Source organism: Panicum hallii, chromosome 3 (genome assembly GCF_002211085.1).
Source record: "Panicum hallii strain FIL2 chromosome 3, PHallii_v3.1, whole genome shotgun sequence".
In the NCBI taxonomy this organism is placed as follows: Eukaryota; Viridiplantae; Streptophyta; class Magnoliopsida; order Poales; family Poaceae; genus Panicum; species Panicum hallii.
The window spans coordinates 611,573-621,909 of NC_038044.1; the positions used below are offsets into that span (position 1 = coordinate 611,573).

Sequence of the window (10,337 nt, forward strand, 5' to 3'; positions counted from 1 at the left end):
GGGCAGCAGGCGTGGGGAATTTATACCGGGTGGGGGCCGGGATGTTGGGTGCGTGGGCGGAGGAGACGGACGGCGAGCAATGAGCTAGCTGACGACGCAGGCCAAGGATCGCATCGCATGTGGTCTTTGCTGCAGCTGGCGTACGACCACACACACTCAGGGCTCTGCTCAGCGCATGGAGCATCCGGAACTTGTCAAGCTGCTGCTGCTGCTGCTGCATGTGCTGGTTTTCCTCTTGGTGCAGGAATCATAGCTAGCTAGCCATGCAGCATGCATTTCGGTGGAGGAACTTATTCTTCGCCGCCCCCAACACCGCATTCCGTTGCCGAAGATGCAACGCAAAGTTATTCTCCATTGACAAGACAAAATGGTCGGCAAATATAAAAGCAAGCAAAAGGAAACTTTGAGATCTATATAGCGGACATGGTACCGTGTGGAGAACAAAATAAAGTTGTTGCCCTCCAAATCAACAACAATTGCCTTTCGATCAGCTTGCATGAATGCACCAAGCTAGGTCTATCTGGATACTATGTACAACTTGTGCAGTATCTTATTTTATTATTACTAATTGGACGTGAAGATTCTAGGTGGACACTTTAAAAAAAATTAGAGAAATTCTAGAAATTATCACAAAAATCAGAAACATCTGTCTATCAATCCGATAAATCTAATCATAATCATAGTAGCCAGCCATTGGATCTGTTACCTTCTCCATTAAATTACCCACCTCTGCCATTATGAAAATAGCCTAAAATAACCTCTCTAAATATATATCTAAATTACCCACCTCTGTCATCACAAATTATAATCTAAAATAACCCCCATATATATATATAAAATACTCATCTCTGCTATTATAAGATATAATCTAAAATAACCCTGTAATCTTTATGTAAATTACCCACCTATACTATTATAAGAATAATGCAAATAACCCCTAAAATTTGCATATACGTCCAATTATATTATTATTAGAAGTTAAAGTAACCCATAAATCTGAATCTAAATTATATAATTATAACAAAATATTAAAATGCACTAATATAAAATTCTAAATTACTATTTCTATCATTATTAATATATCATTTATATTATTTTTTTATATAAAAATACTACTCATGATGTGTTTGACCATGTATTCATGTATGAGGAAAGAGATAAGAATACCAATTTTTATGTTGTTTACATAGTTCAAACAAAGGGTTCAATTAAATACATATTAAACACATATGGAGGTGTGATGCAAAGTAAAAAAAATTATTACTAAATAAACCTATTGCAACCAGATAATGATAAATATGTATATTTTAGAGTATTGTGTTAGAATATTTAATAGATGAAAGAGAGTATGAGATAGATAAGTATAATTATTAGCTATAAGTTTTATTTTTATATTAATTCTAACTAGCCTGTGCGGGAGCACGGGTTGATAGGCTAGTACTACAGATAGCTAGTCTTTCATCATGCACTCACATGGTTGAACAGTGCCCTGTACCAATATTTATATCTGTTTCCTATATATTGGTGGACATCCCTATTTTTCTGATTATGTGTTGCAACTGAAGACATGGGCACATCAGGGCATGCAATGCATGTAGAAGGAAAAGGGCCTTGGTCTACAATGATTCGTGGTCGTTTTTTCCGTTCCATTATTATTATTGTTATCTTTATCTTTTAGAACGTCTCCAAGTAGATCGTTCTATTATTATTATTGCAAGTATCAAGTTACTGCATGCATCAAGTTTTTTATTTTACAAATCCCAAGGACTTCTAAGTAGACGATTAGTTACAAGGAATTTGTACCACTTCCAAAGACTTTAATTAGCCCATTTTCACGAGAGTTCGTTGCACCCAAAATTTCGTTTCAAGGGTCCCATAAGGTTTGCTAAAATTCCATTCCAAATTGTAGTTCGTTTTGGCAAATTTAGATACATTAATTTTGTTGCATATCTAAATATAGTGTACATCTATATGCATGGCAAAATCTATGTATTTAGATTTGTTAAAATGATCTACAATTCGAAACGGAGGGAGTACTGATTAATTTGTTGAACCTTTGTTCGTTCGTTCCCTGCTTCTAATAAGCAAAAAAAATGCATGCTTCATTCAATCTCTTGTTTGCAATCAAGTGGCATACCCATATATGGTCCCTGATTGACGTACTGTACAATGGTACAAATCTGTGTTCTAGTTTCTGTGTGCGCCACCATCTGCATATATCATCGCTGCTGCATGCCCACAGTTTCTTTTTCTTCTGAATGTGATGTGGTCTGCGTGCTTCTGTTCGCATGACATTCCAATTTGAACATGCATGCTTCATTATTATATTATGGCACGAAATAAATCCATCCTTCGAAGTTGACCATCAGTTAGGTTTATTCTCAAGCCTGTTCCACTCCACCTGACTGAAGACAATTGGCCAGGGAAGGGCTAAGCTAGCACTCGCTGAAACAGTGAAGGGCACATGATGTCCTGCTACCATTGTTGCTTTGCAAATAAACCTTTCAAGCATGAACATCCAAGTGCTGCTGAACTACAGAGACCTATCTACAAAAGTTTCCCTAGCTAGATAATCTTTTTTATCGCAGCCGGCCGGCTCCTGATCGACTGCTGCTGGCTGTTTGACTTCCATTGCAATTCCATATGCATGCAACAATGCATAGTTCAATGGAAAACCGACGCGGCATGCACTGCCATTATGCTAGCTAGCTAGTGTTTGGAAGCGCTGCAGGACTTGGATATAATGCATGTCAACTCAACAAATAATGCCATTATGCTCTTACAGCGTGCACCTTGCCTTTCTTGCATGCGAGGGTGTGAGGCTGGTGCCAATGGAGTGGGATACCGCCCCCATGTCGTCCCAGCCCAGGCGAGAGGCAGGCGAGAGGGAGAGAGAAGTCGGTAGCACTACCGCCGGGCGAGAGCGGACGCTATGGCCCCGCTCTCGCCCGCGTTGGCAAGCAGTAGACGGACGATAGGCGGGCGCTAGCGAGGCGGTGCGCTGGCGTCGGCGTGCGCGGGCGAGAGGACATGACGTGGCGCGTTTTGATTGCTCCATGCGGACTATCCGTTAAACTAGCCGTTATTTGACTGTTTAAACTCCAAAAAATTCGAAAAAAATTGCAAAAAATTTCAAATTTCATCTCCAACCCCCTATAAATACCCCCCAGTTTTCACTCCTTCCACACCCTATTTGAGCTCATTTCTCCCATCCACACTTCAATTTTGCGTACGCGAACAAAAGAGAGTGAAATAATTAAATCTGGAAAAGAAAAGCTGATGTGGAGAAGAGAGAAGTGAGGGCTGGCACTATAACCTCTGCATTAGAGGGGTGGGGTGAGAGCGGGGGCGAGAGCTGACGTGGCGGGGCGATATCTACCTCTGCCACTGGACTCAGCCTGAGGTGAGGACACAGACGCTTTGGTGGGGATTTATTTCACTAGAGTATGCATTGCCAATCCATGACGCATGCCTCCACTTAGCGGATGTCGCATCATGAATGACCATTCCTAGCTAAATTGACTTTGCTGCTGCAACCGCAAAGTCAATCTGGTTCCTTCTTCCACCTTCTCTATCGCACAATGCTCATCACTTTTGAGCTTGCTTGCATGCATCGTAGCTGCAGCAAGCCAACGGATGCATCCTTGCATTGCATCGCTTTTGCTCTGCTCGTCTGTTTCTTTTTTCTTCGGCGCCGGATGCAGGGGCGGTGGGGCCGGATCCGGCCTCGCCTGGTGGGGGGACGGCAAGTTCTCGTTGGTGGGTCGCTAAGCTTCGACCCTCCGGCGGACCGCCGGTATGGGGCTCCTGGTGGGGTGTCTGGCCGGCTGCGTGCAGGGTGACGGCTTCATCGATCGGTGGCCGATCATTTTGTGTTGGTGTGCGGATGTGGTTTCGGAGAGCACATGCAGAAATCCCAGTCCGGCTTCGTGCCAGCCGGCAATGGTGCCGCTTATTGCGCTGTTTCTTTAGACTTTGTCGAAGTGCTATCCTACTTGTAGATCCATGGATATTGGACGATACGGGAAACCATTTAAAGAAATCTAAAGACGATGTCGATATCTCCTCGCACCTATGTGCCAGACGGAGATTTATATGAAAATAAAAAGAGCAAGCAATAGACGATGCCAACGTCTATAAACAGACGAGAGATATAATAGATTGAGACTTCATAAAGATGTTGCAAGATTGAAGCGGGAAAGAAGAAGGAGATTGAAACTTAGCTTTCTAGTTTTCTTTCTTAATTTTATAGCTTTTTTTATATTTGTAAAATCTTTTAGATTTAGAATATAAAAACTCTTGTAACTCTTTCGCTGTTTTCGCATATGAATGATCAGCATACATGCTGGAACTTCTCCGTAATCTAACAGATTTTTTTTCTTCTTCTGCTCGTCTGGCATCTCCTGCTGCATCACAATGTTTATTTGGGCTGCAAGTTTACATGGCGAACTGGGCACTCACCTCAGACCCAGCCTCTGACAGAATGGGCCTCTAAATCTAGGCCCAGTTCACTTCGAAGCCCACAGCTGTGCTCCTTGCCTTCATTTCCTCTCCGTCACCGTCCGTCCCCGTGACGGAAGCACCCTCCACAGATGCTGCTGCTGCGCACGCCGGCCGTCCTCCCACTCGCTCCGCCGCCTCGCTTCCTTCGCCGCCTGCCGCAACCGCGCGCCGTCTCCTCCTCTTCCTCCTCCCCGTTTCAGCCGCCGCCGCCGCCGGGGATGGAGACCACCTACAAGTTCGGCCCCTACAAGATCAACGCCAGGGAGGTCTTCCACGCCACGCCCCTCTCCTACGCCATGGTCAACCTCCGCCCCCTACTCCCGGGTAATTAATATTCCCTGCTCTCTTTTCACTTCGCCCTTGCTGTTGCCTTGCTTGGTTGCTGTACCCGCCGCCACGCTCCGACATCTGCTCACTAGTCCCTACGCCTTAGCAATCATTTTTAGTTTGTCGGTGCTAGAACGGTGGCCATCGCGATTCGCGAGCGAAAGGGGGAAAAAATCAGCTTTATTGCGCAAATGTGGCTGATGAAAGTTACACTGATCAAACACTGACTCCCAAATGCTAAATAATACTTTTTTTATTGCGAACCATTGCTCTCCTGATAATAAATTCAACCAGGCATCAGTGTAGCACCGTACCATTAAGGAATTATGGCCATGCTTCTGCTTGGCTGGGAATTTGAACGAAGTTCCCTTCAATTTGATGCTACTTGATCTAATCCCTGCCTACCAGACAAGCCATTGCAGTTACATTCTAGATTGTTCCCCTGATGAATGAAACCTGACACTAGTGACTAGAGCTTGTCATGGCCATTGCAATTAGGCTTTGTAAAGGTAACTACCACATTGCATCTCATTTTTATCAGTTATTGTTCTGCAGATTTTTTTCTTAATCATGTAAATCTTTCTTATGCAGGTCATATCCTTCTATTTCAGTAAAGCTGGAACAACACTTTCTTGGAAGCTAATTTTTGGGAAGTTTGGCAGTTTTTACCACTCACATGCCTGTGCACTCACATTCCAGTGCTGCCTTTGTCTCTATAAAATAAACTGAGCAGTGGAAGTTTCCGTGAAACCTTTGCATTGGTTCTCTTCTTTTTACGTCTGATTTTCAGTTGTTCTAGAGGATCACATCACACACAAGTTTTACTTGACTTGAAGTTTGATGCATCACATATTGAGAAAATTGTGTTATTCTATATGCATCATTTTTTTTCCCTTGACAATACATACATATTCTTGTGTGCCCCAAGCGTGAGGTGAAAAGATTTGCTGATCTAAGTTCTGATGAGACAAGTGACTTATGGGTTACTGCAAAGGAAGTCGGTGTACGTCTTGAGCAGTATCATAAAGCATCTTCACTTACCTTTGCTATTCAGGTGTGATATATGCTTCAATTTTATTGTTCTACTGAGCTCATCCTTTCAATACTCAATAGCCCAAATTTATGCAATACAAGAGTAGTGTCTTGTTTGGATGTCTAAAATGTGAGAATGATGAACATTGTGGAGAATATCATATATATTTATACTATATCGTATGAGTATACAACCTATGCTAACTCTTTTTTTATTTTCTTTGCTCTTTTACTATTCGTACCTTTGATTAGCTTGTTATGGACTTATTACTTGTTTTATTCTATGAATGACGAATATGAAGTTGCTTGTTAACAAGTGATATTACTTATCAGGATGGTCCTCAAGCTGGCCAAACCGTTCCACATGTCCACATTCATGTCATACCGAGGAAGAAAGGGGATTTTGAGAAAAATGATGAAATATATGATGCGGTATGTGGCATAGTTTTTCATCAATCTTGTTATTTTATTATGACGTTTGATCAAATAAAGCTTACCCTTTTCCTTGGTATAATAGATTGATGTGAAAGAGAAAGAATTGAAGGAGAAGCTTGATCTGGACATTGAGAGGAAAGATAGAAGCATGGAAGAAATGGCTCATGAGGCCAACGAGTACCGTGCTCTTTTCTCCTAGAATTAACTCTAGTATAGTAGTTAGTTTCTAAGTTGAGCTGGCTGTTTGCTATAAATAAGCCTTGCTGCTTCTTGTTCTCCATTGCGGCAATCCAGATATCATTTAACTGATATGGTGTTGGACTGGTGTTCAGTGGTGTGAACTAGAGTGATGCTAATGTGCTATGTTATGTACTATGGAGAAATAGTCATCTCTTGTAAGGATTGCATTCTTTCGGGCAAACCTTTTATATTAGAAACTAGTTTTAATGTACTACAGAGCATCAGCTGTTTGCTGGATGAAGTATATCTTTACTGCAAATTTTCTCTGTAAGGGAGGAACAATTTAACCATTTTCAGTTATCAAATCTAGGCAGCCATTAGTGATTGGTAGTAGGTTATGACTCAGACTCACAAATCACAAGTAGTGTACAAAAATACTATTGTCATTTGTTACTTCAGCTAAATCATTTTCTGAAGCCCAAACCCTACAAAAAGTAAAAGTTATACTTCAGGGTTAAGGAGAAATTTATGGTAGCTTATAGAATCATATAACCTTTGTATTTCATATCTATAGTTTCATTTTAAACACTGACATGAATTGAGATTGCCTCCATCTTTCAAATTGTTCCAAGGCAATATTCTGTTCATAATAGGTCTACATCAGGAGGTATATTGATATTATGTAGTTTATCTGCCCCATCAATCCTTTCAGTGGAAATTTCTGTCTTCAGTATGCTTTAATTCTGAAATGACTCAAGTTACACAGCTAATAGTTAAACCAACACTGTTAAATAAAATGGATTAGGACATAAAAAAAAGATGTATGTGTAGTTATTTTGCAGTGAGCTAAAGTTTTATTCCTAGTGCTGACTATCCATTATGTTTGTGCTTTGGAGAATCTTGGCCGACAGTGACCTTTTCACTGAATAAATTTCCTCTTAACATGGTGCTTCTGTTTTCCCATGCTTCTGTCCAAACATCAAAAGTTAAGCTGATTCGTGAATTCCAGAACTCTGATGGTCTCTGGTGACTTTGTTAAGCTTTATTCCATGGCTCCATGCTGATGGTTCTGATTGTAAGTTATTGACAACCCAAATGTTCTGTTTGAGAATCATTCTGATTGTTTCAGCTTTATATCCTTGTCCTTTTTGAAAATGAAAATCATCGAACATGGTTTGCACTTTTCTTCTGTTTGTTTTTATTGTTGTCTTGTTGTGGATAGAGAGGCTATGGTCCGTTGATCCCAATTGATGCGGCAAGAATGTAAAGAGGGCACCAGTTTTGCTTAGTCTTCAATGTTAACACTTGGCTTGCTTCACGCTTAGGTGAAGGCATCTCTTGTTACTGGTTAGATCTTAAACCTCCCATTTTTACTGATTTGCATCTTTGACTTGGCTAAGTTTAGTCGTTGTCATCCTTTTCATTGTGCCCTGCTTGGTATCAGGATCACTTTGTTCCCACGGGATGCCTGCCCCTAGCTGGAGCCCATTGTGAGTTTGTTTTTGGCTGCGACCTGAACTGCATTCTGGGAAGCTTGCAGCTCCCTTAGCTTACGACGAAAGAGCACATGTTGCAGGCTGTGGTTTGGTTATGATTTGGGGGCAACTGGGACGTACGTGGCTGTTTCTTCTTGCACCTGGCAAGTTGTATGCCGCTATCTCAGGACATTGCCGATGTACTAGGCAACCTGCAACAGGCAATTTCTGGATGTAGTCGTGTGCTTGCCCTGAAGTACTTGACAAATGTTAACAAGTGGTTGTTTCTGTGGTGGGAATCGAGGCTATTGTTCTGTGGCGCTGTTGAAAATGATCCTGGTCCCGGGAACAAAGAGTACCCTCTGAGATAGGCTAGAATTTTAGTGCTTCAGGTATCCACTGGGCTAGGCACTAGGAAATGCATGCCATTTTCTCATGTTCTTAGCAACCTGAGGTCACATTATGCGTACCTATATTAAACCAAAATCATCTATACTTAAATTTCTTGGAGGTAACATTGCAAAGACGCAAAATGGGTTAGTGAGGAGTCGCTGCGTTGATATCTGCCTCTCAGCTACTGCTAAACCTATGGTTTACACTGTCTGTGATATCTCGGTCTCACCATCACTACACCTCTACTGTGACGAGCACACCATGGGCGTGTACGGTTTGTGACAGATCCTGTCCATTACAACAACAATAGCCATGATCGTCGCCACGTCCACGCCTGGACGGACGACGAGGCTGAACACGTCGTCTCCGAGCGTCGCCACCGGCCTGGACGCCACGCTGGCGCTCTTCCTTGCTATCCGCGCCGCCTCCCTGCCGTCGCTGCCACGACGGATCTTGCAGTTCCTCCTGGAGAAGGAGCCCTCGATCCGGTAGGCCGGAGCGGCGGCAACCTGCGGGTGCTTGCAGCTGAGGCCAGATGATGACGATGCAGTGGTGCCTGCTGGTGACATGTGGACCTCTGCTTCGTCGCTGCTCTTCAGAGCTGAGCACCTGCTCATCGTGAAGACCTGCTGCTGTGACGTGGGAGACGGCTTCTTGTCGAGGCCTTCTTCTTCCGTTGCCATGTAGCAATTCCAGCGATCGTGCAGGCTGAGAAGCTGTTACAATAATGGAAAAAAATCATTTTTTACCTTGGTTAGTAGCTGTGGTTTTGCTTAGTCAAAAACTAATTGCGGAAAGGACATGCAGCAAAACTGGTTTATGATCATGCTTGTGCCTTTCGTGTTGCAAGTTGCAAAGAAAAGGTTTCAATTATAGTAAAATAATAATAAGTTACAATATATATATATATATATATATATATATATATATATATATATATATATATATGCAACAACAGAATAAGACCTTTGTATATGGTTCTTTTTTCCTTATGAAAGCATTTTTGTTTGCTTGTTTTTGTAGGCGATTGCATTCATTTTCCTTGGATTTGTCCTACTCAGTGGCTCCCTAAATCTTGTCACAGGTCACCAAATCTTTGAATTAATCTGGAGGTACTAGTCTGCTGAACAAAATTAAGGGTAAATGCATTTCATCTGACGGCCTATAAAGCGCTGTCATTTTCCGGGAAAGAGAGTATTAAATGGGACAGCTTGAATAACTAAGGAGATAGCAAAAATGTAAAGTTGACATTTGTGATTGATCACTACATGTAGACTGTAAATAATTCAAGAAACTACCAATAGATTTGTGATTGATCGCTACACATGTAGACTGTAAACTTCATCCAGTTTTTGATCAAGCTTTTAAGGATTGCTAACGAATTTGATACTTCTGCTATTACTTTATATATTGCTTCCAAGAAACTACTAATTAACAGGTTAGAAAATAAAAGATAACCTCAAGAACGATCAATGAGTGTGTGGTGCTGTATTGGCAATAATTGTATTGATGTCTTCATCAAGCTAAGGCAATAGAAACTGATTCTTCAAAGCTGAGGAAAAATGCATGTATCTCCTAAACAAGCAGGTAGTCATTTGCTGCTCCTAGATGATGCAGAAATGTTAAGTAGACAGTAATCACCTGTGGCCTGAGGGAGAGGAGCGGCGTGCCTTGCCCATCCATGAGCAGGAGCTCGCCGGCGCAGAGCTTCCGGCGCCGGGAGTAGTTGTCGACGCGGAACGCCAGCCTGCCCGCGTCGTCGTAAACGCAGAAGCCGTCGGTGCCCTGGAAGCCCATGCTTGACCTCTTCCAGACCGTGTACACCGCCGGGCGGCGATCCGCCGGCGCCGGCGCCGCGCGACGAGCTCGGCCGCCGCGTCCGGCGTCCGACGGGTGGATCCTATTGCTCATGGTGTTCGCGTCTGAGAAGGAACGAAGGTACAGGGATGGATGGACGGGTGGGAAATGGCAGGACGGGAGAAAGGAGGCGGC

At 42.7% G+C, this 10,337-nt stretch overlaps 2 protein-coding genes across 2 annotated transcripts; one reads left to right on the forward strand and one right to left on the reverse strand.

The window, feature by feature from the left end:
* The first annotated feature begins 4,559 nt into the window (after positions 1–4,559).
* Positions 4,560–6,781, forward strand: LOC112887336 (bifunctional bis(5'-adenosyl)-triphosphatase/adenylylsulfatase FHIT-like). The gene is made up of 4 exons (XM_025953480.1): positions 4,560–4,829; positions 5,738–5,884; positions 6,196–6,294; positions 6,380–6,781. Exons 1-4 carry the CDS (start codon positions 4,593–4,595, stop codon positions 6,494–6,496), a joined length of 600 nt encoding a protein of 199 aa, XP_025809265.1. The 5' UTR covers positions 4,560–4,592; the 3' UTR covers positions 6,497–6,781.
* Positions 6,782–8,469: 1,688 nt separating this feature from the next.
* Positions 8,470–10,337, reverse strand: LOC112887335 (protein LURP-one-related 5-like). Its single transcript, XM_025953479.1, has 2 exons — positions 9,987–10,337; positions 8,470–9,061 (listed from the first exon to the last, which is right to left on the reverse strand). Exons 1-2 carry the CDS (start codon positions 10,254–10,256, stop codon positions 8,588–8,590), a joined length of 744 nt encoding a protein of 247 aa, XP_025809264.1. The 5' UTR covers positions 10,257–10,337; the 3' UTR covers positions 8,470–8,587.

Bases quoted from the DNA above. Each gene is read 5' to 3' on its own strand.
- LOC112887335 (XM_025953479.1), bottom strand. From the start codon at position 10,256: ATGAGCAATAGGATCCACCCGTCGGACGCCGGACGCGGCGGCCGAGCT. The intron at 9,062-9,986 runs GTGATTACTGTC...TTATTGTAACAG, and splicing joins TCCTCTCCCTCAGGCCACAG to CTTCTCAGCCTGCACGATCG.
- LOC112887336 (XM_025953480.1), top strand. From the start codon at position 4,593: ATGCTGCTGCTGCGCACGCCGGCCGTCCTCCCACTCGCTCCGCCGCCT. The intron at 5,885-6,195 runs GTGTGATATATG...ATTACTTATCAG, and splicing joins CACTTACCTTTGCTATTCAG to GATGGTCCTCAAGCTGGCCA. The intron at 6,295-6,379 runs GTATGTGGCATA...TTGGTATAATAG, and splicing joins ATGATGAAATATATGATGCG to ATTGATGTGAAAGAGAAAGA.